General features: G+C 38.4%; 1 protein-coding gene across 1 annotated transcript in view; it reads right to left on the bottom strand.

Moving 5' to 3' along the window:
• Asxl3 (ASXL transcriptional regulator 3) overlaps positions 1 to 16,796 on the bottom strand; it is a 139,100-nt gene extending 122,304 nt beyond the window's left edge. The window contains exons 1-2 of the mRNA XM_036205161.1: positions 16,688 to 16,796; positions 14,850 to 14,958 (exon numbers count right to left, since the gene is read on the bottom strand). Of these exons, the coding sequence (XP_036061054.1) occupies positions 14,850 to 14,958; positions 16,688 to 16,765 (187 nt within the window). The 5' untranslated portion in view covers positions 16,766 to 16,796. The remainder of the gene's footprint in view (positions 1 to 14,849; positions 14,959 to 16,687) is intronic.
• Positions 16,797 to 27,023: the final 10,227 nt, after the last annotated feature.

The raw sequence follows: 27,023 nt of genomic DNA, 5'->3' as shown, positions 1-27,023 counted from the left end.
TTGGCTATCACTTTACACACAAGCTACCCATTCCTTATTCAAAAGGGCTGAGGGCAAAGGTTATAGGTAGCCATGAAGTCTTAACAACCAGAGACAAGGTGGGAGTGTCGCAGCCAACTGTGCCTCTTTTTCTAGTTGTCTCCAAGTTGTCCTCTGGCCTCTTTTTCATTCCATTAACCTTGAAAATGCTATTGCAAGTGTTGATGCCATACAACCTGGATATGTTTAAAGTTGAGTGGTCCCCATGAAGATCCTCTTCTAATCCATCTGTTCCCTAACAGAAGAACAAATGCTCCACAAATCCAGCTTTGATCTTTAACTCAAGACACAAATGAAGGAGGAATCAGAAAGTAGACTCGATCGATCTGCATGTATTTCTGGTCTCATGTTGCGCTGGCTTCTATAACTGCCACCACATCTGAGGTAGCCAAGGATGGCATTTAATGATTCTAAAGCACAAGCCCCTGCTGTTTATTGTACTTACTCTTACTGTATCGTTCCCAAGGAGTCTTCTGCCATCACTCAGCCTTGCAAACTGATCTCAGAAGATCACACTTTAACAGCTTCTCCAAAAGCTCCTCTAACTGCCTCTGCAGAAGCTGTGCTTCCTCCTACCATACATCCTTGGAAGAAGTTAGTGGATACAGTCCTGACTGTCTCTGCAGTGATGGGATGTGCTCTTGCCACAACACCCAAGGGCTCAGCCACTTAGGACTTACTTATGTGCAAAGACAAGCTATTCCATGTTCATTACATTTGAATTTTGAATCTGGTTTTCATTAAATTCATTTAAAGTATCTATCATTGCAGTTAACTTTTTTTTTTTTTTTAAGATTTATTTATTATGTATACAGCATTCTGTCTGCAGGCCAGAAGAGAGCACCAGATCTCATTACAGATGGTTGTGAGCCATCATATGGTTGCTGGGAATTGAACTCAGGACCTCAAGAAAAGCAACCAGTACTCTTAACCATTGAGCCATCTCTCCAGCCCCATTGCAGTTAACTTTTAATTACTGTTTATATCAAGAGACGAAGGAAGAGGAGAAAAACAGAGGTGGTTTTTATTTCAGAAAAGCATTTATAAAAGTTCTTAAAATTGGGGGGAAAAGTAACCTTTTGAAAAATGTATCCTAAAAAAATATATCCCAAAGTCAATTAAGACAAATAGGAAAGCCCACTTAAAGAACATTCCTCACAAATGAGCTGGCAATTGCAGGAACCGGTGCTAAGCACAGATGTATTTTTCTTACCACCCTTACTTTGTTGCCTTGCTTTAAGAGGAAAGCCACAATTTTATGGTTTTTGTATAAGGAAATAAAAACAAAATTTCAAAGTCAAAGCTAAGAGTCATTAAGCTACATAAAATGGCAGAAGCAGTGTGGGGACAAACCACAGTGCATGCCAGGGCCTGGACCATATTCAGTCACTTCCATACAGGCTTTTCATTCTGTTCACCACTGTGCATCCCACTAGGCCACCCCCATAAGCAATAGCGATTTGAGAGATCTCTACTTCATGTGCCTCCTTCAGGAAAGGCTGTGGACTTCAACTGTTTTCATTTCTATCAGTTTTCTTCTAATTCTCCCCATTAGTTTCCTGAAACACAAACGACGCTCTCAAATTCCAACAGGTTCCTACAAAAATGCCACTGACATATACTATCAGCAGAAAAACATCACAATGCATAGATGCCATATTAGAGAGCTGGGACAACACTGTGGCTACCTATTATGGCTCAGCAATTCTCTAAAAGTGAGCTGGGTTTTACTATCTATTTATTCATCACTAGTTCACACATACAACTTTTACTAAATACGCTGTTCATGTCCAGAACAACATGAAATGCAGAAAGAAACAGGTTAAACAGGCTTCATAGGACACTGTCATACATGTGCGTTATATGTTGAGCAGATCCCCCTCAATCCCTAACCCTCCCCTTTCTCTCCTGCCTCAAGTCCCTTTGAGTCCTTCCTATGAGTTCCCTCTGTTCTCCAAAACAGTTTCTATTTCAATTTCATAGTTACATACATGTACATATGTATGTGTATGTGTGTATGTATGTATAATAGGACTGAAAATTGAGAGAAAATGTGTGATATTTGTTTCTCTGAATAGATTTAAGTTGCTTGGTATGATAATCTCTAATTGGAACTGTAGACCATTCTCAAAAATTGAAGAACAAAGAGTCAATAAAGAAACAAAAATGCTCATGATTCAACTGTGGGACCATGAGGTTTAATGTTTACCTTTAAGTCATCATATTATATGTTAGATGCCATTATGACAACTTTTATTAAGGTATGCTTCTGCGGTTTCTTTCCCTAGCTCCCTCTACCCCCTGCACCCATCTTCTATTCTATAGATAGACACTTTTTCTCTTCCATGTTCAATGCCCCCTTTGCCCACACTGCCCTTCTTTATCACTTAATATTGTCTTCACTTAATATTGTCTTCTCTCGACCTTCTGCCTGGATTTTTAGATGTTATTCCCACTTACATCTGATCACATGTATATGTACACATTATAAAACCACACTGTTTAAAACTAATCTGTTTTTTAAAAGAACAATGGTGTAGAACAATTAATTCCAAAGAAAACTATGCCAATAGAAACATAATGGTGATAACTATACTTTGTCTTGAAAGATCAATAAGCGAGTGATTCCAGAGTGATTTCCCACATGGGAAATTGTCCAAAGGTCTCAGCTTGGATTACAGTGTGTTTTGTGTATAGTACTTACATTTGAAATTGTGTAAGTAGATATTCTGGATCAATGCAGCAACTAAAATGCATGCCAAAAAGTATAAAAACTGACATAAAAAAGAACAGGAAAACCATTTGACCCCAATTAAAATTTTCCTGGACTTCAATTCTTTCAGAGAAAGGTAATTCCTTAATCCTTTTTGGATCCAGCCTAGGGAGAGATGTCCTCTCTAAAATTATTCCTGTGTCAAAGTGGGTACAGTCAATTTGGCATAGGAAGTTTTCTTGTTGCATTAAAAAATAAATCCAAGGGTATGATATGCCAAAACAAACTAGCAACAGAGCACTGCTAGCAATAAAATAACGGAAATAGCAATTTTCTCAAGAAATTGTTAAAGAACAGAGTCTCAACATTTTAACTATTAAGGCTCTTAACATTATTTAGCACAATAATGTGTATGAATAAAATATAGCTCAGAGAATGAAATTCTCACTATGTTTCCAAAATCTGCTTCATTAGCTCTGTGGAGCCTTATTTTAGGGGGAAAAAAAAGTAAACCAAAAGTAATCATGAAATAAGATGCTAATAGTGTATTTTACTAGTTTGCTTTTCTATAGCAATGATAAACACCATGACCAAAAGTAACCCAATGAGGACAAGGTTTCATCTTACACTTCTAGGTCCACCACTGACAGAAGTCAGGGCAGGAACTCAAGGCCAGAATCTGGAGCAATAATCCTCAGGAAAGCTGCTTTATTGGTTTGTTCTATGGCTGGCTCAGACAGCTTTCCTGTACAGGTTAAGACTACCTGCCTAGGGATGCACCACCCACAGTGGTCTATACTCTCCTATATCAATTAGCAATCCAGAAAATGCCCCACAGACATGCTCAAAGGCCAATCCACAAGAGGCAATTCTTCAATTAATGGTCCTTCTTTCCTGGTGCATCAGGTTGACAAGAAAAACTAATTAGGACATATCTGTGTGCATGTGTGTGTACGAATATGTGCTTGTGTATGCATGAGTATGCTTTGTGTGCATGTACATGCGTATGTGTCATAAAAGACAATGCCGTGAATCTCATTAGTGATTTTGTGGCTGATATTGATAAGCAAATTGCAGTTGCCTATCATAGAACTGGGTATACCATAACTGATTTAGAATGTCAACAAATGGTTAATAAACATTTTGGTTTGCACTGGATGAAACACTGAAGCTCCAAAGGTAACTAAGAACATTTCCCACACAGAAGATGTACCTACAGGAATCACTCCTTACAAGTATTGATTAATCAGCCATTCTGATTTAATTATGCTAATATCTCTGAGTACCCTTTAAACATGTATTAGACAATGAGAAAGCATCAAACTAAAATGATGTATTTAACAAGAAAAGCATACCTAAGGAGTTCCACCTTCTAGATGCCTAACTCCCATCCTATCATAAAAACAGTAAGAATTTCTCAGAATAATGGAAATAAAAGAGGCCAGATTCTGTTTGTATGAGGTAAAACATACCATAGGCATTGGGGGGAGGGATGTGGAAACCTAGTGCAGTGGAAACTCCATGGAATCTATGAGTGATCCTAGCGAGAACTCCTAGTAATGGAGAATATGAAGCCTGAACCAGCCATCTTCTGTAACTAGGCAAGGGTTCCAGTGGTGGATTGGGGCACCAATGCAGCCACCAAACTTTCCACCTACAACCAACCTGTCCTGCCTGCAAGATGTGCTGGGGTAATGATGGCACAGAACTTGTAGGAGCGGCCAACCAATGACTTGTTCAACTTAAGGACCATGCCATGAGAGGGAGCCCATGCCTAACACAGCCTGGATGGCCAGAAACCAGAGGCTGGATAGCCCAGAGACCTAGGATAGAACTAAATAACCAGCCCCCCAAAAAGTGAATGAAATGATTTCTAATGATATTCTGCCACACTCATAGATAGGTATCTAGCCAAATTGTCATCAGAGAGGATTCACCCAGCAACTGATGGAAGCAGATGCAGACCCACAGCCAAACACTTGGGAGTGGAGCTCAGGAACCCCAAGGAAGATGGGAAGGAAGAAATGTAGGAGCCATAGAGGTTGAGGATACCAGAAGAACATTGCCCACAGATCCAACTAAGCAGGGTTCATAGGGGATCAGAGACTTATGTAGCAATGGAGCCTGTATGAGTCTGACCTACATCCTCTGCATGTATGTTATGTTTGTGTAGGTTGGTGTTCTTGTGGAACTCCTAACAGTGTACAAGAAAGCTATCTGAGCCAGCCAGAGAACAAACCAGTGGGGAGTGTTTCTAGCTCTTTTGCCTGCTCGTGGGACCCTTTTCCTCCTACTAGGTTGCTTTGTATGGATTGATATGGTTCCTACTGGGTTGATATGATGTTTTGTACCTAATCTTATTGTAATTCGCCATGCAGAGTTTGGTTGATACCCCTGGTGTGTGTGTGTGTGTGTGTGCTCTTTTTTTAAGGGAAACAGGAGAAGTAGATCTGGGGGAGAGGAGAGGTAGGGGTGGTTGAGAGTAGTGACAGGAAGGGAAACTGTATTATATGAGAGAAGATAAAATAAAAACAATGCTAAACAGCAACAAAACTGCATTGTAAGTTGCTGTGTGTACATGTGTATACACATGTTGTTGTTGTGTGTGTATACATATGGATGTGTATGTTTGTGTTTGCATGCACTTATATGTACACACATTTGGAGAGCAGAAAATTTCTGATGTCTTTCCTCAGACTGTCCACCTGTTTCTTGAGACAAGTGTCTCATGGGGACATGGGGGCCACTGGTTCTGCCAGGCTGGCTGGCCAGTGAACAACAATGATCTACCTGTCTCTACCTTCCTAGTGCTGGGATTACAAATATGTGCCATCACACTCAACTTTTAATATACGTAATGGGAATCAAACTCAGGTCTTCATGCTTGTGGGGCAAGCACTGAGTTATCATTGTAGCTCCTCAAATTATTTCCCTTATGCTTGTATAACACCCCAGATCGTCAATGCTACTCCATTTCCTGGAATAGCTGCATAGAAACAGAACAACAGACCCAGAGAATGAAACATAGGAAAATCCACAGGGGGGAAAAAAAAAGAGCAAAAGGCTTGTGTGGGCCAAGCTTCACTAATGGCCTTATTGGTAATCATCACTTCATATGTCAGAATGTAAAATATCAGGCAGGGAACACCAATAGATGTTTGAGTAACAGTTGTAAAAAGTCACTTTACAGACAGAGAAAATGGATTATCTGGCACCAGCAAGAACATGCCGTTTTTAAAGAGCATGGCTGTCTTGTTCTGATGTACATGTCTCTGATGATATAAATCAAAATGAGCTCGTTAAGATGAATAATTGGGGGAATACCTTTAATTGTATTTTTATTTGAGAGGGAGCTTGTTTTTCTTATGAGATCACACTCCTCATCTTTATCATTATTATGGAATTTTGCTCTTGTAACACAAGAGAAGTTAGGAAATGATATGTAACAGGGGGGACTTTATCTGCACTGAAAAGCAAACTTTCTCTTCCCCCATGGCTCAGAGCTGTTAAAACTGACTAAAACCCATTTATCCATGAGCTGAGTTCACAGTTCAAGGAGGGAGATGGAAGAAAAAGAGGCCCCTGATGGATAAAAGAAGTGGAAGTCGTGTTTGAAGGAGTAGGAGGGAGTCACTTGGAGAAGACGAAGGGGGTGGTGGGGTGATGGTAACCAGCTGTTTTCCATCGCAGGGCAGCAGAAGAAAGGAGAAAATTGTTTTAATTAAAAGCACAAAGACTCAACATAAGGAAACCCTTCTTTGCTATAGAGGTTATCAAAAACACAGAGGGAAAAAAAACATAAGAGGGCTGGACTTGAAGATCCTTACCCTCCCTGGACATGTTGTTAGGAAAATGTCTCCTTAAAAGGACTAGGTACAAGAAAAGTCACAGCAGAATGATCCTTTGAAATCTCTTTTATTTCTCATGAACTGTGAAATCCGTGGGCAGGGATGAAAGCAAGAGGAATGGGAAGGAGTGGGCAGAGGAAGTTTGACATCCCACCAATGGTCATTTCTCTGAAGAGTATTCTCTTCCCTCTGTACTTTCTTCCATATGTAGCTAAAACAACACTATTCCCACATACTTAAGTTTCTTCAGCCCACCAAAGTAGAGCAGGTGCCTCTACTGGTTAACAAGCTGTTGATTAAAATGCAGAGATGTTGGATAAGGGACAAGTTTGTTTAACCCAAGGAAACCAGGTGGCATGGTACAAACCTTGAAGGAATTTCTTCTTCATGCCCACAAAATTCTCAGGAGGGGATGCCAGTAGACAGTGGCAACACTGTCTCTTCTTCAGTGACCAATTGGAAGCCCACCTGCATATCCCACCCCCCAAATAAAAAACGCACATGTGTGTAGACACTTAGCATCTTGCAAAGTAGCACAGTGGGGCACCACAGGCAAATAGAAAAACAAGACCCTAGGGTGGTTAATCTTTATTGTTAGCTTGATTCAATTTGGATTCACTTAGGAGATACACTTGTGGGTGTGTCTTGTATGGGTGTCTCCATGGGAATTTAACTAGGGAGGAAAACCTGCCTCAAATGTTGGTTGGACCATCCCATGGACTGAGATCTGGAGTGAATTAGAAAGGAAAAACTGAGCTGAGCACCAGCATTTATCTTTGTCTTCCTAACTGTGGGAGGAACATGAACAAACTGCCTTGTGCCATGCATTTCTTGCTCAGTCTGTGAGCAGAAACAAACCCTTTCTTTCTTAAGTCACCTTTTTCAGGCATTTTGTCACGGCGACAGGAAAAAGTAACTAATTCAGTTGTTAGAATCTAGTTACTCACGTCATTCCTCTCATGCCCCTGCTACCCTCTGCCTCCACCCCTTCCCAGTGTGAATATGCTATATACTAAGGACACACTGTGAGCACTCCTCCAGGGGGCCTGAGCCTCCACTAGAAACTCCCTCACTTTCTCCATGAAGTTCCTGTCTCTGTGTAACTGACGCATCAGCAGAGATCTTACCCTTACACTTCAGCCATTTTAAAGCAACTTTCACTTTTGATATTAAAAAAGAAAGACACCCTCCAACTGTAACCTCTGAGCCAATGAAAACAAAGAGTGAGCTGAACAGAGTTTCATTAAGTTAACACATCTCTGCCAAGAATCACACAATCAGAAACCCACTTATAAAACTGGCTATAGAGAAGAATGAAAAAGGGTCATATAAAACTCTTGAAATGGTGAAATCATTATACATACTGGGATTTGAGGTCTAAACAACACTGGATATATGTTCCTATTTTTCTCCTTGTCTGTCGTCCCTCCTTTGCTCCCTCCCTCCCTTTCTCCCTTTCCTGCCTTTGTTCCCCGCTCCTCCCTCTCCTATCCTCTCCTGCCCTCCCCTATCTCTCTCTGTAAATGGAGACTTTAAAAATACTAATTCCCTGGCCTTAGTGTGGCTTCCTCTCTGAAGCCATTAGAGCTAATAGCAAGCAGAACTTTTTTTTTTTGATCTTTGTAGATGAAAATTATACATTCTCCAGTTTCCTCATTAAAAGAAAGGAGTCAGCTTGCTGTTTATCTTAAGCATGAAATATATTACAACTACAAAAGAGACACTTTTTTTCTTATTAATAGCAACTTTTAAGTAGAGGATGAAGAGGGTAAAGACTGTCTACTGGTAATATTATTGAATATAAACTATTATGGGCTCTGCAAGAGAGTAATGTATTGTAAAGCAACTTAACATGTGAGGAAAGCTATGATATACTCTGTATTATGCTCAAAAACAACTCAGACACAAACACACTCATAAATCTCTGCCTAAAATAGACCATAAAATTCATAATATTTTCTTGGTGTGACACAGATCTATACTGATACAGGCATAGCTTGTCATGGCTTGTCAACACAGATGTATCAACCAATTCACCTAAATCACTCTTTGATCTCCAGAGCTTAGCTTGTAAAATTTGAGCAGTTTACTTTCTCAAGTCTGTGTGTTCAATACTTGTTCACATGAGGCACACAAAAGTCAAAGAGAAACGGATGTAGCCATAGTTCTTTGTCCCATCAATCTCCCAGCCAAAGACATACCGTTTTCCTCACACTAAGAATTGTTTCAACAGAACTTTAATAAAAGTATCTTGGCAAAGCACCTGCCACTTTCTAAGAACCTGTTCTTGTGGTCAGCTGACTCCAAGAGAAGGATTAAGGCAGGACATCCGTGTTATGAACTCTACCACAGGAACTGGCATTCAGATACTATGGACTGTTGCTTGGTATAGTTTTACCCCTAAGATTTATTTATTTTTCACATTTATCTATCTATCTATCTATCTATCTATCTATCTATCTATCTATCTATCTATTATCAGCTTGATACAGTATAAATTCTTACCCTAATAGTGAAATGTTTCATTGAGGCTTGCCTAGTAATTGAGTAAAACCATAACTTATTATAAGCTACAGTCATCCTAGGGTCCCCTCTGCTATAGAGCTTCCCTGGTTCTGTGGGTTACAGTCTGATTGTTCTTTGCTTTATATCTAGTATCCACTTATGAGTGAGTGCATACCATGCTTGTCCTTCTGGGTTTGGGTTACTTCACTCAGGATGATATTTTCTATTTCCATCCATTTGCCTGCAAATATCATACTGTCATTGTTTTTTCTCTGCTGAGTAGTACTCCATTGTGTATATGTACCACATTTTCTTAATCCATTCTTCAGTTGACAGGCATCTAGGTTGTTTCCAGTAGATTTATTTTTAAGTTCAGTATATGTGTATGTATCTCTTCATGTTAGTATAGGTAAGAAGAGGGTGTCAGATTCCCTGGAGCTAGAATCACAAGCACTGAAGAGTGAACTCCACAAGATCAGTAGGCTCTCCTAACCAGTGAGCCATCTCTCCAGCCTCAGTTTGCTATCAGTCAATGTAGGACACTTATTCCCAGGTATCTTTGTTTCCCTCTCTGATGGAGTAACAATTAATCTTTATTAATCGTTATTAATTTTAAATAACTCGGTGATGCCAAATTGATTCTTTCAATTGTGCTAAAGGTATCTTTAATAATAATAATCATTGATTATTATTCCCCTAGATACTTCTCAGTCTCTACACCAAAGAAGCAACTGGAGGGGCCACAGATAGAACAGGTAGTGGGTACATCTCTCCTCTGCTTTTCTCTTCCTTTTCCCCCTCAGGTCCACATCCACCCATGTGGAAAACTTTCTTAGGGGGATGATCAGAACACCCGAGGGCTCACATTGGAAGGGCAAATTACCTCTACTACTAGGTAATAACTGTTCCCTGCTGTTCCAAGCAGCACATCAGAATAGTTAGAACCTGGCTTTTGATGTCAGATACACATCTGGGTTTGGATACACTCTGAGAGGTCCCTAAGACTGTTCTTTGTGATCAAATCAAGCAAGAGAACCTATAAATATCATCTGCATCAGAGGAATTCTGTGAATATCAAAGTTCGGGCAAGTTCGTGCAATGTGGGCTATTTGCAAAGGCTGGCATTGTCAGCTCTCAATAGATTTTCACTCTCTAGGTTTTCCACACAGGGTACTTTTGTGGATAGGAAATATGCTTGTCCTGCAAGAAGCAATTATGGTTTGCAATAAGATACAAAGGTGGGTGAGCCAAGGAGTACTCAAGGAAATAAGCTATTTACTATTCTTTCAGTGATTTCCCCAAAGCAATTTCCCTAATGCAACTTCAAAGGAGAGGCCAGGAAATCTAATTTGGGTCACATTAGCTGGATATGTGCAGGTCTGAGCTATTCTGTGAAGTACCTAATCACATGTCAAATTAGGGGAGTCTGCTTATCCATGCTTTGACTTAATTACTGGCTGAGGTCTCCTTCCCTATCTTCTATTCCTGCCCTAAAATCCTTGTCTCCCCTGGAATTCTGGGTCAGTCTTTAGAACAACTTTTGCAATCTCAACATTTTCTCCAAATCATTACTTTGCTTCTTGATTGACAAATCTTGGCTCTCTCCCATGTACACCAGGACCCCAAGACACTGCGACATGGCAGACTTTTGTCTCTTGCACATGTCTTGTACTACTGGGTCTCAGAATAGGGTAGGTGACCTATGTGACCCTCACTGCTCCTTTGGACCATTCTTCTTCCCTGTTCCTTACTTGACCCCAGCACTGTGTTTTGTGCCATCAGAGCATATATATCCTAAGTGACTCAGTCTGGGCACATGTAAAAGTTCATTTATTCATGATCTGTCCAAGTCTGACTTGGTGAACCCTAAGTTTACTGGATTTAACTACAAGGACACAGGTGACTCAAAGGCAGTTAAGTAACAGAGTAAGCCCTTCACAGCCAGCCATTCACCCTTACAGAGAAAGGGGCCACCATCCACCATCATGCTCTTACTAGGCTTGATTGGGTGGGCACTGCTCATGGGTTATCACAGCTGTTCTACTTCAAAGTAGTCCTGCTGGTGTCCAGTCCCGGTGAAACAGGTCTGTACCTATCACTAACTCCTACTATTAGCTACACGTTCTGGCCAACTCCAGGCTACCTTCCATTTCTGGAAAATTTTAGCTCTTATTTGGTAAACATTATCCATACTATTTCTATCATAGTTTTGGCTTCAATATTCAGGATTACTCTTGAATCCCATAATCAGGGACTCTATCAGTTTTTATATCTTTGTTCTAATTTAAAAATGGTAATTTTCCCTCTAGGTAGACCCATCCATCCAAGGCACTAGTAACATCTGGCTTAAATACTATGGAGACCATAAATCTCTCCTCTATATACCCTCCATCCCTTCATTCCTATGTTGCATCATCAGCCATGTGAAAAGACCTCAATGGCAGTCAAATCTACCTGTGTACTTATTCAATGGTCCGAACGTAACTGTGAGAAATCACAGTAGGATTGCTGCTCTAGTACACTCAGCATTGATAAGCTTTGGGAAGTGGCCTTAATGCTTTCAGATGCATGGGCAGACCTAATCTCCCCCTTAAATCTCTGAGCATGCTTTCCCTCTCCAACCTTTGGGTACCAAACTGACATCCTTCCTTAGAAAAAGTTGAAGCAGGAAGGGCCTTCATTGGGCCCTGCCATATCTCTGTACTCACCCACTTGCCCTTCTACTCAAACAGCCTGACTTTCCTACTGACTGCTTTCTATCATGCCTGTTCCTTTAGCTAAAACCAGCTTCTTCATCTGTATAGATTTTCATCTTCATCAACGTTCTCTCCTCTTATTAGGCACATGGCAGTGCAACATCCCTCCCACTAGATCCATTTCTCCTTCACTGGAATTTTCCTACCAGTAAACACACAATGATTCTAATATTTTTCTTCATTAAGCAAAAAATAATAATTTATCCATTATATACCCCTTCCAAGTATTTTCCCACTTCCTTTTCCTCCACTTCAAAATCCTTGAATTCTTAAAACTGTCTGCAGTCCTTCCTGGCTTCCTTCTCACTCTCATGAACCCATCACATGCAGGCTGTGATCAAAGTCCCCAAGGCTGTTTCTGTCCTCACCGTGTGCATCAACAAAGCATGAATCCAGTAGAAATGCATACTTCCCTTTCTCCTCCATGGTTCCCACCTCTCTCCCCCCATTTCCCTCCCCATTTCTGCTCATCTCAGGACAATGTTTCCAGCTCAGACTGGCATCAAACATCCTGGTAGATAAGGATGACAATGCACCTGATCTTAGTCAAAAGCTCAGCAGGGCTGGAGTGGTTAGTGCCTCTATGGGAGGAAGGATGGACATTTTTGACTCTCTGTCTTCTAAGAAACACATTGTTTCACCTTTTTCTAGAGTCTCTCCAATCTGTTGACAATCAAGTGCCCTCCTTGAGATCATGAACCTCTTTTTTGTTCTTTTTTGCGATTTACCTTTAGTGACCTCAAACAATTCCATGTCTACAAATTATTCCAGTCAATGGAAAATCTCCAGGTGTCTGTTCTCTGCCTGATCTTTCCCTGGCATTTTGGTGACCATTTAACACATCTACTTGAACAATAAAACACAATCTTATGTCCCACACCCCCAACCTGAGCTCCTGTTCAATAAACCTTCCCCAAACCAATTATAATTTGGAAACCCAGCATTCTAGTTGGGAGAGTTACTATTTATCATCAACCTGACATGATCAAGAATCACCTCAGAGACATGTCTTTGGATATGTCAGTGAGGAAGTTTCTTGATAAGCTTAACTGAGCTGAGAAAACCCATGCACTATTCTATGGCTAGAGTCTCAGGCTGAATTAAAAGAAGCAAGTAAGCCAACCCCCAGCTGTCATCTCTCCCTGCTTCCTAACAGTAGCTGCTTCCAGATCTTGCTGCCATGACTTCCTTACCATGGTGAACTATACACTCAAACTGTGAGCCAAAATAAATCCTAAGCTTCTGCACAACAACAATAAATGCTACTGATACATAAGCTAAGGTATTAAGAATAATGCTCTTCTTTGATTCCTCACATCCAAAGTCTAGATTCACCCTCAACTCCTTTATCTTAACTCTACATCTATCAGCAGCTGCTGTTGGATCATCCCTCACATATATCCAGAAACTAATCACTGTCATGCTATCCATTGCTTCTCTGTCCTTTCCAGTGTCCTCATCCCCCCCCCCCATGGTGACAAAAGTCTCCAACTGCCCTCCCTATTTTTTTCCCTTGTCTCCCAGTTTCCTTAGTAGAATCCAGCAGAGGCCATTGTCTTTCTACCTTAAAACCATGCAAGGGTTCAGTATCTCATGTAAAACACTATCTGGATACCTGAAGATGCTATATAATGTGGCCGTATGACTTTGTAATTTACTAAAATCCCCCCTGTGCACCCATCTCTTGCTGTTTCTGGAACATTCTTGTACTCTGCTACCTCAAGGCTGTTCCCTCTACCCAGAACTCTGGGCCTTAAACCTCTACTCTCTCACCCATGAAGGAGTTTTTTCATTCCTCAGTAGACACTTGCTTATTCATGTCCGAGTATCAGTTGTCACCACTGGACAAGAACAACTTTTATATACTTGCTTTGTAATTGTCTGTCAAAGGACTCAATTTTCATTAGCAAGCTGCTTTATTGTTTCTAGCTGATGAGAACTGTGCTTGGCTCATAGAAGATAAGAGCATACGTTGAGAGAGAGAGTATACTGACTGTGTATACTGTCATACACTCAATCAGCACAACATTAAGACTGACTCAGGCAGATCTCCTCCACCTTGTATGAAGACAGGAAGAGGCCATACTATCCAGTTCATCCAGGATGCCAGAGTTGCATTTTTCTGCCTTGCCAGAGGGCTACCCTGGCAGTAGGAGGAGGGCTCAAAAGGGAGAGAAGTAGGGACATTGAGTCAAATGCAGGATAGTAAAAATGTATGGACCACTGTAGCCTTTCTGGCAAGACATAATCTGTTTTACACACATGTCTGCAGTTCAAATAGGAATGAGGTAGCACCCAGCTTCTGGGGCCTCTAAAGGGCACAAATAGTTCAAGGGCTGTGGTGTTTGTTCCCTATGCTAGGAGCAAAATGACTGACTCCTGTTATTACTTAAATGCAATATTTCTGCAAGGTTTGTTTGCTTAAAGATAATTTATTAATTCCTATGAGTCCACAGATGAGACTTTAGTTCTGCAGCCTTCTTCCCCAGTAATCATATGTGGGCAGTTGTGGGACCAGTGAGTTGTCTGGGAACCAGCACAGTGGCTTCTGTGAAAGGAAAATCTAGCTGACATTGTCTTGATTCTGTGAGTAATAGTGACACTATCTAGCCTTAACTTACAACAAATAGGGCAGTAACAAAAACTAGAACCACCAGCCATAAGATGCTGTTGATCTTAGCCCACCCATAGAAATAAAAGCAGAAACATAAACTGGGAACTCTCTATCACTATGTGGGAGGAATATGCAGATTCTGGTAACATCCAAGAAAGTCATTCAGGGAAACGCACTGTTTCAAATAACAAAACAGAAAAGGATGTTGGAGTTTTCTTTGATGCTAAGCTTTTATATCAAAAGTGATAGATGATAAATTGTAAGTGATAAAAATGTAGCAGAAAAATCGTACCTGTAACAGTGGAGAAAGCAAGTATGACTGGACACTTAAATGATACAGCTTTTAAGAGAGCAAGGGTGTGTGAGTCACTCACCCCTGTTCTCCTCTCCGTTGGCACTGGCCTCTGCCATCTCAGTGCCATCCAGGTCTGGATCACACACTAGATCCAATGTTCCATCCACTGGGCATGATGACTCCTCTTTCTGTATTATTTTGAAAACAAACAACAACAACAAAAAAGATTTATAGAGGTGTATTAGCAACTGAATAATATTTTTAGAATCCTGAAGTAGTATCAGAGTTATATTTGATTCAGAAAATTGTAATATTGATTGATATTTTAATGTAAAAGTTACTCCTTTGGATGGAAGATGGGAAAACACTAAAGCATTGAGAAAAGACCATCACCATGGTTAATGTTTCTGGACAGTCTTCTAAAATCTACACACAGGGCTGGAGAGATGCCCCAGTGGTTAAGAGCACTGAGTTCAATTCCCAGCAACCACATGATGACTCACAGTCATCTATAACTGTAGTTCTATGGGATCCAACTCCCTCTCCTGGTGTGCAAACAGGCAGACAGGCAGACAAAGCACCCATATACATAAAATATATAAATAAACCTTAAATAAACCTATACAAAAATATGTCCTTTTGTCATGTACAGATTGCATTTTTTAAATCGTATGTTCCATCCATTATAAAGCAATGACAACAGGATGACAATTCAGAATTTGGACCAAGAAATGAGACACCCAGGAGGCTATCAAAAACAAATGAAAAAATACAAGCAATTTTCATGAGCTTGTGTTATTTTCTACAACACACAATGTGACAGGAACGGAAGGCATTCTTACTCATGGAAGACTTTCTTTGCAGGTATAACTCTTGACATTAAAAACAAATGTATCAAAGGAAGCTCATGAACTTTATCTTACTAAAGTTCACTTAATTAAACATCACTTATTAAAGCAATAACTTCTTTTTAACTTGGGTAGTTTACTAAAATATACTAATTTCAATTATTCTAGCAGAGTATAAGTATTCTGGTAGATCATATTCTCAATTGCTTTAAGAAAAGCTACTGTCCTGAGGAATTTTCTATTCTAGATACCTCCTCCCATTCTCAAGAGCAATGAGGAGTCCACCAGATAATTAAGATTCTTTCATCCAAAACATCTTCTAATATTTCTCTATATAGCTCATGTTTTTTATTTCTTTCATTTTCTCTTTTTCTCTTTTTTTCTTTTTCTTTTTCGAGACAGAGATTCTCTGTGTATCCCTGGCTGTCCTGGAACTCACTCTGTAGACCTGGCTGGCCTCAAACTCCCAAAGATCTGCCTGCCTCTGCCTCCCAAGTGCTGGGATTAAAGGAGTGCACCACCACTGCCAAACAAATTTTGATTTTCTATAGATATATTCTGTTTATATATCTATACAACATTCATTAGTTATTGCTTTCAAAAACCAACTTCTTGAGCTTACTATTTGCTACCACACTGAATACATGATTTAAATCAGTGCAATTTCAAGCAGAAGGGAGATTTTCTTCTTTTTATAGAAGGACACAGGTGCAAAATGTACATAGCTGACTGTAATAAAGTCAAGAAGTATACGGTCACTGTGCTCACCTAAAACTAGCAGCTGATGCTCTGTGATGGCACGCTTCCCTATTAATCTCAAAGAATCAAGAAGTTCCAAGGAAGTCACAGCTATTTTTTGTTCGCCCATGTTATGAAGTGAAACCATAGTTTTACTTAAAGAAATACGTCACTGTTTATGCTCCACACCAAATCGTTTGTGTGGGAGGTGAAAACTTTCACAAGCACAGAAGTCATTCATAAAAATCTAATTGTGTTTACCTTTATATACTTAAAAGTATGTGTGAACCACAGTAAGAATACGCACAGTATGCAAAACCATCCAACTTACTTTGAGAGCATAGAGGCCTGACTTTCCAGGGATTTTGAAGAATGTCCCATCCCCTATTCGAGTGTTAGTGTGAAGCATGGCATTCAGACAGGCTAAGGGAGAAGTTCCACTAGAAAAGAGAAGTGTGCAAAAAGTGAGCCCAGCTGAGACACAACGGATTGAGCCAAACCGTTCTCTGAGTCTGAGAAAAAAAAAAAAAAACCAAAAAACAAAAACCACCTCCTTACATGCCTTTTAAAACACACTGCCACCCTTGAAAACATCTACATTACAATAAAGAGCCAGTCCAGCTTCCTCAAAGTTAATCAGATTCATCTGTTTTACAGGCTTCAGGCAAAAAGTCTCCCAAACACAAATTATGCTTTTATTCACAAAGCAACCAACACTGTACTTTAAAGAAACCAAAGCTCAAACTTTTATGTGGTGTTATTTTACAAAATAACACAATGAAGCCTCAGTTTTAAAATATTACAGACAACTTGGAAGTTGCACTTGAATGATCAAAAAAAAAAAAAAAAGTTCAAGGCCTGCTCCATCTTATAGGTTGAAAACAACAAAAGAATAAAAAGAAACCAGGGGAGAACTGACTTGAAATTATAAGTACTTAGGCTGCTCCTAGTATTGAATTGCTCACATGACAAATTAAGAATTTACATCTATGTTCATACCTCTGCCATAGCTTCTACAATGTCAACCTTTCCTTGGATATGTGAAATAACGAAATGTGTGTTGGAGTATTCTGCCCAGATAACAATTACATCTGTAGTAAAGATGTAATGAAATAAATTGTTCAAGCAATATTTAAAAGAAAGCACACTACATTAAATTAATGATTGAATATATCAGAGCACACATGTACAAACATTTGTGGATTATATGGAAACCCTTACAAAGATATTAAGAAAATGTACACTGTATATATATTGCATTTTGTTTACAAGTTAATACCTCTGCAAGCTAGAATTTAAATGTATAAATACTGCTTTGAGTTAATTATGTGTCTTTATGCATATTATCTTCTACTATCCCAAAAGATCAGTACTTGGTCAAATCAGTGTTGATTGGAAGCCCTACTCTACAAACCCCTTAAGAGTTATAAGCATTCAACCCCAAATGTTTTGAAACAAAGGAGCCTTTAAGATGTGAAACTTTCACATTTTCAATTTTAGATAAAACTACAAGTTCATGCTACTAGTTTTTTCTAAAAGCCAAGATGGTCAAATCTCTTATTTACTATGAATGCTTTCTGGTAAATTGAAAAAGACAAAATTGCTGAATTGCAGAACACACTATCGAAAGTCAGCATGGATAGGCATCGTGGTCCTGAAGGTTTGGGAGCATTATAATAATGTGAGGATTCTTTATTATTTTAAGAAGCAGCCTTTCTGTGCCAACATATAAATATAATTCCATTGGGTTTGACAGGAAACAAGAATCCTAATATAAATTTGGTCAGAGAACAATGTGGCTGTAACACTGACTCACGTGGGAACAGTGCTATAGTCTTATGTAACATCTCTCCTCATGAAGATCCTACAAGCTCACTGGCCTCATTTAATTATTTTCCCTCATGAAAAATGTTTGCTCATATGTAAGTGGGCCCAGCCATAGCTATAAAGAAAAATAGATTCCTCTCCCCAGAACTATGTCTCTACAAATGAATTCCAGATAAATAATGCAACACATGTTATACCGAACACTGCAAAAATATGTGATTTTTATACTCTATTCTCCAGACAAAAGCACAGAAAATTTGAAGCTTGGAATGATTGTGCCAGATTTCTGGAGCTTTAAATTAGTAAAACTGTCAGAAATGCAGAATTTCTGCAGGGACCTGACAAGATGTTAATGTGACAAGTCACATAGAATCCAACCCATAAAAATGACAAAATGTAGATCTTTAAAACCATAACTTAATAGCATTGTCCATTTAAAAGGAAACCCCATAATAGTTGTCCTGTCCCCCATGCTATGTTCCTAATGTACATAATTCAAAGTATGTAGATTTAGAATATTTAAGAATAATGTAGATTTAAAGGTAAAAAAGAAAATAGAACAAATATAACATCACTATAGTTTACATATTCTAAGGTACACATGATACTAGACAGCTGTTGCAGCTAGATGCTATGGTTAATGTCAGCACAGATGCTGAGGACTTCATCTCATACAAATGATAAGCTCTAATGAACATAAGTACTTTATTAAGTTATACTGTTTACTAACTTCATATGCTCAAGATTTACCATAGAAAAACCTTTTAAAAAATTAATTCACAATTGTAAGATAATATAGCTCTGAAAGTCTCAACAACTGGTTTAATTTCTCCAAATATTTCCCAAAAGAAGCATATGAAATTTGTTTTGATTTAAAATGGCATTTTGTTCATTTAAGGCATTCTTGCAGCTCAAATCGTTCTGATTAGCTACCAAGATTTAAGGCATTAATTGCATTTCTATAAAAAAAATCATTATTTTGACCTATCTCATTTGAAAACAATCAGAGTTTTCATCTAAAGATACCAATGCTTCTTAAAAGGAACCAATCAATCCAATATCATATACACAATAGGAACATACACCTTTAAAGTAGTCTACCCTCCCTCTTTACTTATGGCTATTAAATCTCAATTCCATCGTTTAGATAATGTAACCTCCTTTTCTTGAAAATCAAGTGCAAGTGTATGACCTCACTTAACTGCTATACAAAAGGAATAAATGAAAGCCTTATTTGTGCAATTTTATTATTTATATTCATAAAATATAGAATGTCATGCATAGAGCTGCGGCTATGAAGGAGGGTGAAACAAATACATTGTACACGTCTGCATCCCCAGACATTTCTGTGAAGCTGATACAAAGATTAATCCTGTCCACTATAACTGAACGCACAAGCTCTGAAAGGGAACATGCATTGTGGGGTGGAATCATAAAGCATCAACGTTTTAGCAAAACATCTCAGAGATTTCAGCCGCTACTTACTTTCTAACAGGATGGGTTGGAGGAACGGTGACATCCATTTGTAAAGGGAAAAGAAAGGACAAATAAGAAAACAAAGTTAGTTTTCTCATATAAAGAATGATTTGTCTCATCATGTCACAAAAAAGGCCATGTTCAAGAATGGGACTAAGACCTTGGACTCAGCTGCCTGTGGGAGGTTGGGAAGGAGAAAAGGACATTAGGCCATAGGGTGACTGTGATTCCTTCTCTAGCACTAGATGTTTCCATTTTGCTGACAATGTGCATGTATTTCCATATGGAAAATACAGGAAGAAGTAAATAAGCAGGGTATTTGCGCCATTCCTCTATTTTACAGACCCTGTAACTGGGCTGTTTCCTATACACCTGCCAGGGTAGACCTACTCTACGTGGTCGCTTTTCCCCCTGGACTGTAGGATTGTGGAACCCTTCTGGTTTGTTTCATTTCCCACAACCCCTGAAGCAGAACAGGGTTGGAATTTGGAAGCAGGGAGCAGGCATAATTTAAACTGTCTAGACATCAAAGAACCCCCAGAGACACTTTGCAGAGCCCTAGTGCTACATGAAATACAGAAAAACCATTTCTTTCTATCATCAAATTGCTGATGGAACACATAAAATTTACTAGCAGTGAATGCTGAGTGCTAAGAATGGACAGCTTGTCTACTTAAGTAATGTTAAAAACCAGGAAAGATGCTGGGAAATGTGATTGAAAGAATATTCACAGATCTGACAAAGACTATCTCAATCACAGGTGTCCATTCCTTCACATTTAAAAATAGCATTTCAGAAGAATATTCAGGTCACACAGATCTTAAAATATTTTAATTTTGTTAATGTGGCTTTTGATAAAATGTTAGGGCCCATTTCTGGTAAATGTTTTTAAAAATCTCATTTTCAAATATATGAATATGAAAAATTAATGTTATGTGACATAAGTCTAAAAACTCAACATGTTCAATAAGCAATTATGAGGAACCTTTATTAGAGAAAAAGTATGCAAAGTGCTATTAATATAAATAATATGCTCACTCTCCTTTCAGAAAGGAATTAATAATAGTTTCTTGCAAATATTTACACTGTAAGCTTTGAAAAATATATTTATTTTATAAAGAACATTGTAAAGAATAATTGATGTGAGGTCTGTCGACAGAAGTAATTGTTTAAATGCAGATAGAGTAACCTTCTGCTAACTCTGTGAAAATTGAACTGCTATGCTCAGAAAGTGTACACTTAACTCTATTTTAAATTTTACAAATTATGTTCTTCAAATATTAAAGAATGAATAATGGACCGTTGGTTACTTAGCTATTTGTATATTTATTAGGCATAGGCCTGTCAATGTAGAAGAATTAGCCACATTACCAGTAAAGGAGGTACTTTCTAGGCACACTGAATAACAGAGTGTATGTTGACAGATAAATCAGTAACTTAGATGATTGAAAACACCCTGGAATATCAAGAACACACTAACTTGCTGCTGTGAAATATTACTGTCAGTGGGAACTGAAATTCTTTCAAAACTAGATACCTGTGAATACATCATATGAATAATCTATGCATGTAAAATATCTAGGAAATGACAGACGAATAAGCCCAGCACAGACTGCGCATTTCACAGACCTGCAATAACTCTGACATTTGATTTTTTGAGAACATCATCTTCATCATTTGTGTAAGAAAGTCTCTAGAGAGTTCAATAAAGTCTGAGAGGTGGGAAATAATAAGACAGGAATTCAGAAAATATAAAATAAATAGGAACCAAACTGACTCAAATAAGAGAGGACTCAAAGGAAGATATTTTGTAAATTTATATGTGAACATATCCACATCATATTTTTCAGTGCTAGATATCAAGCTCAGAGATATATGTATGTTAGGCAAATACTCCACCACTGAGTTACATCTCTGGCACTTCCACGGCTTTCAGCATTCATCATATCTCTAAGAAAACATTATAAATGTAGTCTGAATGCTTCTCTATCAAATAGAGTCATGAAGGCAAGGGATATTATTCAAATAGCATGATTAATTGTATTTCAACTTCATGAGTAAATTTTAAGAAATCATTTCAGATTTAAAACCTTAACACAACTGCCCCTACTTACATGGAAAGATAGCGTCTTAGAATATTTGGTATTTTTAGATACTTGAGGCTACAATTTTTTCTGCTTTATAAAGACTAGCAAGTCACTGCCTGATGAACTGCAGAAATTCATAGAGACACTTACTATATTGATATTCATCTTGGAAAGCAAAAAACTTCTATGGAAGGACAAGAGTTTACTTAATATTTAAACTTAGTATTTACATGGATAGCAAGTAATCTAAATCCATTTTAAGTATAAACAGAGGATATAATCTATATTATATAGATTTTCAAAAACTGTCAAACAGAAGGTAAGGTTGTCCCTGTCAATTACAGGCACCCTGTAGGCTATATGACACACGTGCCAATTGATACTAGCAACTGTCCCATACGATTATGCATGTCATGCACTGTTATGGTACCTGGACTAGTAAGGAAGGTAGTAGAATGCAAGTAAGACTCTAGACTTCTGAGACAGTTGGTCTAAGTATAACCGAGGCTGGACCCTTTGCTAAATGTATGTCATTTAATTGGTCCATCTTGATCTAGGTCCTTCAAATACAAAATGTTCCAAGATGCAGTCACTGTGTCAAAGAGGACTACTCTGAGACTGAACTAAAGCATGAAGAGAAGTGAGGACTATGTATGGCACATTTTAGGGGTTCAAGGACTGTCTAAGCTATTAATAGGTGTCCTACCATTACTACTCAAAGCAAGCAATAGCTTGGTGTCTAAATAATGTCAACTGGGAAGAAATCGGCATTCAGAGTTCATGTGAAAACTTGGGCTGGGTACAATTTTTTTTAACTTCTAATTTTATTTTTATCTCATAGCAAAAATTAAGTGAATACATGCACACAGGGACACGTGGAGAATAGCCTGTTTTATATAATACCGAAAATAAGTGAGGAGAAGATAGTAATGGCTATCTATTATTATGACCGTCTTGTATTCAGAGCATCTATGGTATGTCTAGGCTTTCACAATCTCCATATTCCTAACAGTCACCATTAAGTGTCAGCATACTTCTCAGGTCTATAACTGTGACTGAGGCACAGAGACTAGGAAAGACATCCAACAACAACCAAGTACCAGGCCAAATTCTAACTTCATTCCTAAGTCTGTGCTCTCTGCACCATCTGACACTCAATCCACAGAATTGCCCCTTCAACTGAATACTAGACAGAGGGAGGAAAGATACAAACAAAAGCCAAATACTGTTGATGTGAAGGTAGCTGATCTGTCTTCCCCTAACACTGCATATGATAACCACTTTCTGAGGGTTGATTTCAGATGTTATAAAGACTTGGGCTGTAGGAGGTAATGGTTGCTTGTCTTCAGGTAATGCTCGTCATGAAAATTAAAGAAGAAAGAACTTCCAGAAAACAGAATAGAGAATTCAGATCCATAATTGAGATGCCTCTGTAGGACTAGATCATTTAAAAAAATTCTATTCATTGAGCAAACATTTATGCAAACCCTATATAAGTCAAGCTAATCCTCAAATAAATTTGCACTCTGACAGTGCTTTGCACATAATAGAAATGTATGCTGAGCTGAGATGAATTTTCTGAGTACATATGAAAGGACAGGGGACTCATGAGAAAGGCAGCCTTGAGGCATGTTTCAAACCAGAGGAAAATCATTTGGAATTTAAGTACTGTCTTTAGTATATTCCAAGGGGATAACTGCCATCAATTAAATGCAGCAACAGCTAACCCATGGACACTCTGTACCATTTCCCACCCATGACAGGCCAAAGAACATATTTCCAAAAACTGCTCTTCTAAAACTAAGATATTAAATTTCATAAACCAGTGAACAGACATTAAATCCAGCATGGTAGATTTGTGTCATACTAAACTGCAAATACTCCACCCCCAGCTGATCATCTCCTCATACCACGTGAGAAATGGTACAACCAGCAACAATCCAACATTCACCTATAGGATGTTATATGAAGTGATGATTCAAAAATACCACACAGTCACTTTAGAGGACACAACTTTTTATGTTCCCTCCTTCAAACTTACCAAATATATCAACAATCCATATCAAAATTACAGAGAAACACATTTTAACTTTGCTTCCTACTAAAAGAATCCCTCAAAACATAGCTATGAGAGGTGTGTCCTATTGTGTTATGCCAAAAGTTTTCACTGGACAATCCTATCTATATTTATGTGATTGGAATCACTAGGAAAAGTACATAGGCATAATCACTCCTGGAGACATTTAATTTGTTGCCCAAATGATAAAATCACTTTTAAAGTATATAAGACATCTATTTTTAAAGATTGTGTGTGTGTGTGCGTGTGTATTAGGGTTTTGCCTGCAAGTATGTATATGCACTACATGCATGCCTTGTACCTGTGGAGACCAGAGGAGGATGTCAGATCCAATAGAACTAAAGTTTAAGATGGTTGTGAACCTCCATGTTGGTGCTGGGAACCAAACCTGGGTTCTTCAAAAGGGCAGCAAGTGCTCTTAACCACTGAGCAATCTCCCCATTCCTTAAATATCTATTTTGTCACATAAACATAATATAATACAATGGTTTCTCCCCTATACAGATTTTACAAATCAAAAGATATAGCCAAGAACTTCAGGAAGCACTGAAAATGTTCCTATGTAAATTGGGAATGGCGTATTGTTAGAATTGCATTTGCAGGGGACACACTGGACAAGGAAAACACCTTTCCCTGTTCATTGCCAACTCATCCTCACTACTCCTAAATAAAGTACCTTAGATTATTCTGTGTCTTTTACCTGTACAAATCCCCACAAAAGCTCATCTTAGATTTACATTCTTTACTTTCAAACATCCTAATTCACCCTTACTCACAAGAGGAACATCATCTCTAAATGTCCTCCCTGACTTCAGTACCTCCTGTTTCAATTTGTCCTACATACTCAGCCAAGCATTCTGCTTCGTTAAAACACATATATAGTCTCCTCCCGCTGTAGCAATCGGGGGCTGTTTTTTGTTAACTAATGACTTTTCCTTCTCTATGAAGGAAATACAAAGTGCACCGACAATCAAGTCTCATATAATCCACTTGGTACCTATCTCAGCTTCATGTGCTCGAACTCTCAGACTATGCTCCTGAGGTGGCCATGCTTCTGTGGCTCTTAACACTCTGCTTTTTGGCCCACGGGAAGCCACATGGCTAGAATTACCAACTCTCACCAACAATGCTTCATTTTTCTATTCAAAATATAAATTCGAAAGGAGATTTTAACTACTACTTACATGGTGACAACTTTGTACTTCAAAGAGATCCCCCTTCCTCTGGGAACAACTCTCTGTTTCTTTCTCTTGCTTTATCTTCAAAAGCTATTTACACAGCTTACCTTCCCACCCTGACCACTTCCACCCAGTTTGAAACGCCATAGGGGGAAAAATGCTGATTTATCTTTATACTGACTGACCACCCACCTCAATGTACTCTGAAGGTATTTATTATGATAGTGCTACTGAAATCACAGAAAGGAAGGCAAAGAGACCCTGAATGGATATCATCAATATTACTTTTCTAAATAGCTACTATCAGGTAGTCTAGGGTAGACATGTTATGCTGCATGCTCAGCAGTCCTTCATTTTAGGCTCCCTCTTCCTTATAAATGTGATTCAAGTATAACAATCAGATGAACGATAGCCAGATGAAACCATCTCTGTAGTCATAGTGGTTTGGAGTTTTGCATGCTTTTTTGGAACATTCATATATTCAAAGAAATATAGAGACAACGTATGTAATTTTCAGTTGGAATATTAGCTGTGAAAACATAAAAACAAATAACTTGTATATACCTAGCCTCCACAAGGACAGAGCCTGCTGAGAATAAAGCTAGCCAGAGTAAAGTGAAACCAATCATGGAAAGAGAAAAGGAAAGAAAATGAAATCCCTGAAACATCCTACATCAAGCATTAGAGATGAACCATGGGATGCCAAAGTTAAATAAAGAAAAATGCCCTGCTGACTTTTTTTAACCTGACTGGTAGAAATCCTGAGACAGAATTACTTAATTCATCCAAGCTATGATTTCTTCATCTGTCACATGGGGAGTTTAATGCAGGTAGAGGATTTTTAAAATTATCTTATTACCTTTACTTATTTATTCATTTTGTGTATGTATATACATATGAATGTGTGCCATTAAACATATGAAACTTATAGGCTAACTGGTAATAGTGAGTTTTCTCCTTCCACCATGTGGGTCCTAGGAACTGAACTCAGATAATCAGGATTGGTTGCAAGTGACTTTAACCACTGACCCACCTCACCCAACACAGGTGTGTTTTATGGCTCCTCTAACAAATTTATAGTTAAACTTTTAAGTCAATCTGCAATCATTACACTACTAGCTTTTCAAAGTTTATTCCAGTTGGGCACCTGTCTGCATGTTTCTCTCATGCCAATGCTTTTTCTTAGTGAAAACACTAATGGTTTTACCTGTCCATCATAATGTCCCCACCCACTACAAGCATTGCAGCTTAACCTGACCTGACAGTGTTAGCTTCTGGCTAGTCTGACACCATGGTGCTTGCTGCTAGCATTCTGACTCTATTAACCATTCTCTGTACTTCCCACACAGGCCCTGCCAGTCTTGACTACTCAGAAAACATTCAGGGATTGCTGATAAGCTAGCATTTCACAATTTACAGAGAAGAATAAAATTAGAAGCTTGGCAATTCCAAGAATTGGGTGAGCCTATCCAGACATGGGGATTGTGAAATATTATTCTGAGAATATAAGCTGATACAACCCAATTAAGAAAAACACTTGGCAATATTTAGTGAAAAGAATCTGCATGTTCTGTAGATCAACAGTTCTATGCTTTGGTATAAGCTCTAGAAAGAAATCATGTTTTTACTGAGAGTTACTAGCTACAGAAAAAATTATAAATGATCTAAATGTTTACTAAGATATAGCTATGAATATAGACAAATATGTGTAGGTAATTACAGTAAAATATTGACTCTAAAGTATAATAATATTTAGATAACCTTTGATACTGGTTGCTTCTGAGGAGAAAGAGAAGGAGTTCAAAGAAGTCAATGTTTTCTATTGATATTTGTTAAAAATAAATCAGTGACAAATATGACAGTAATCCACAGGTTGATTACATGTTGGGTTTTTCTTTAGTATATAAGAGTTCTATTTATTTTCAATTTATTCAAAAATAGAAAATAGACTGTTATTACTAGTTACTCACAATTCTGCCTTCAGTTGTCACATTTTCTCTCTGGATTTTGTTTTAATGATTA

The sequence above is a fragment of the Onychomys torridus genome, chromosome 13 (genome assembly GCF_903995425.1).
Source record: "Onychomys torridus chromosome 13, mOncTor1.1, whole genome shotgun sequence".
Taxonomy (NCBI): Eukaryota; Metazoa; Chordata; class Mammalia; order Rodentia; family Cricetidae; genus Onychomys; species Onychomys torridus.
Note: the sequence above shows the minus strand (reverse complement) of the source record. Positions and strands in the feature narration are given on the sequence as shown.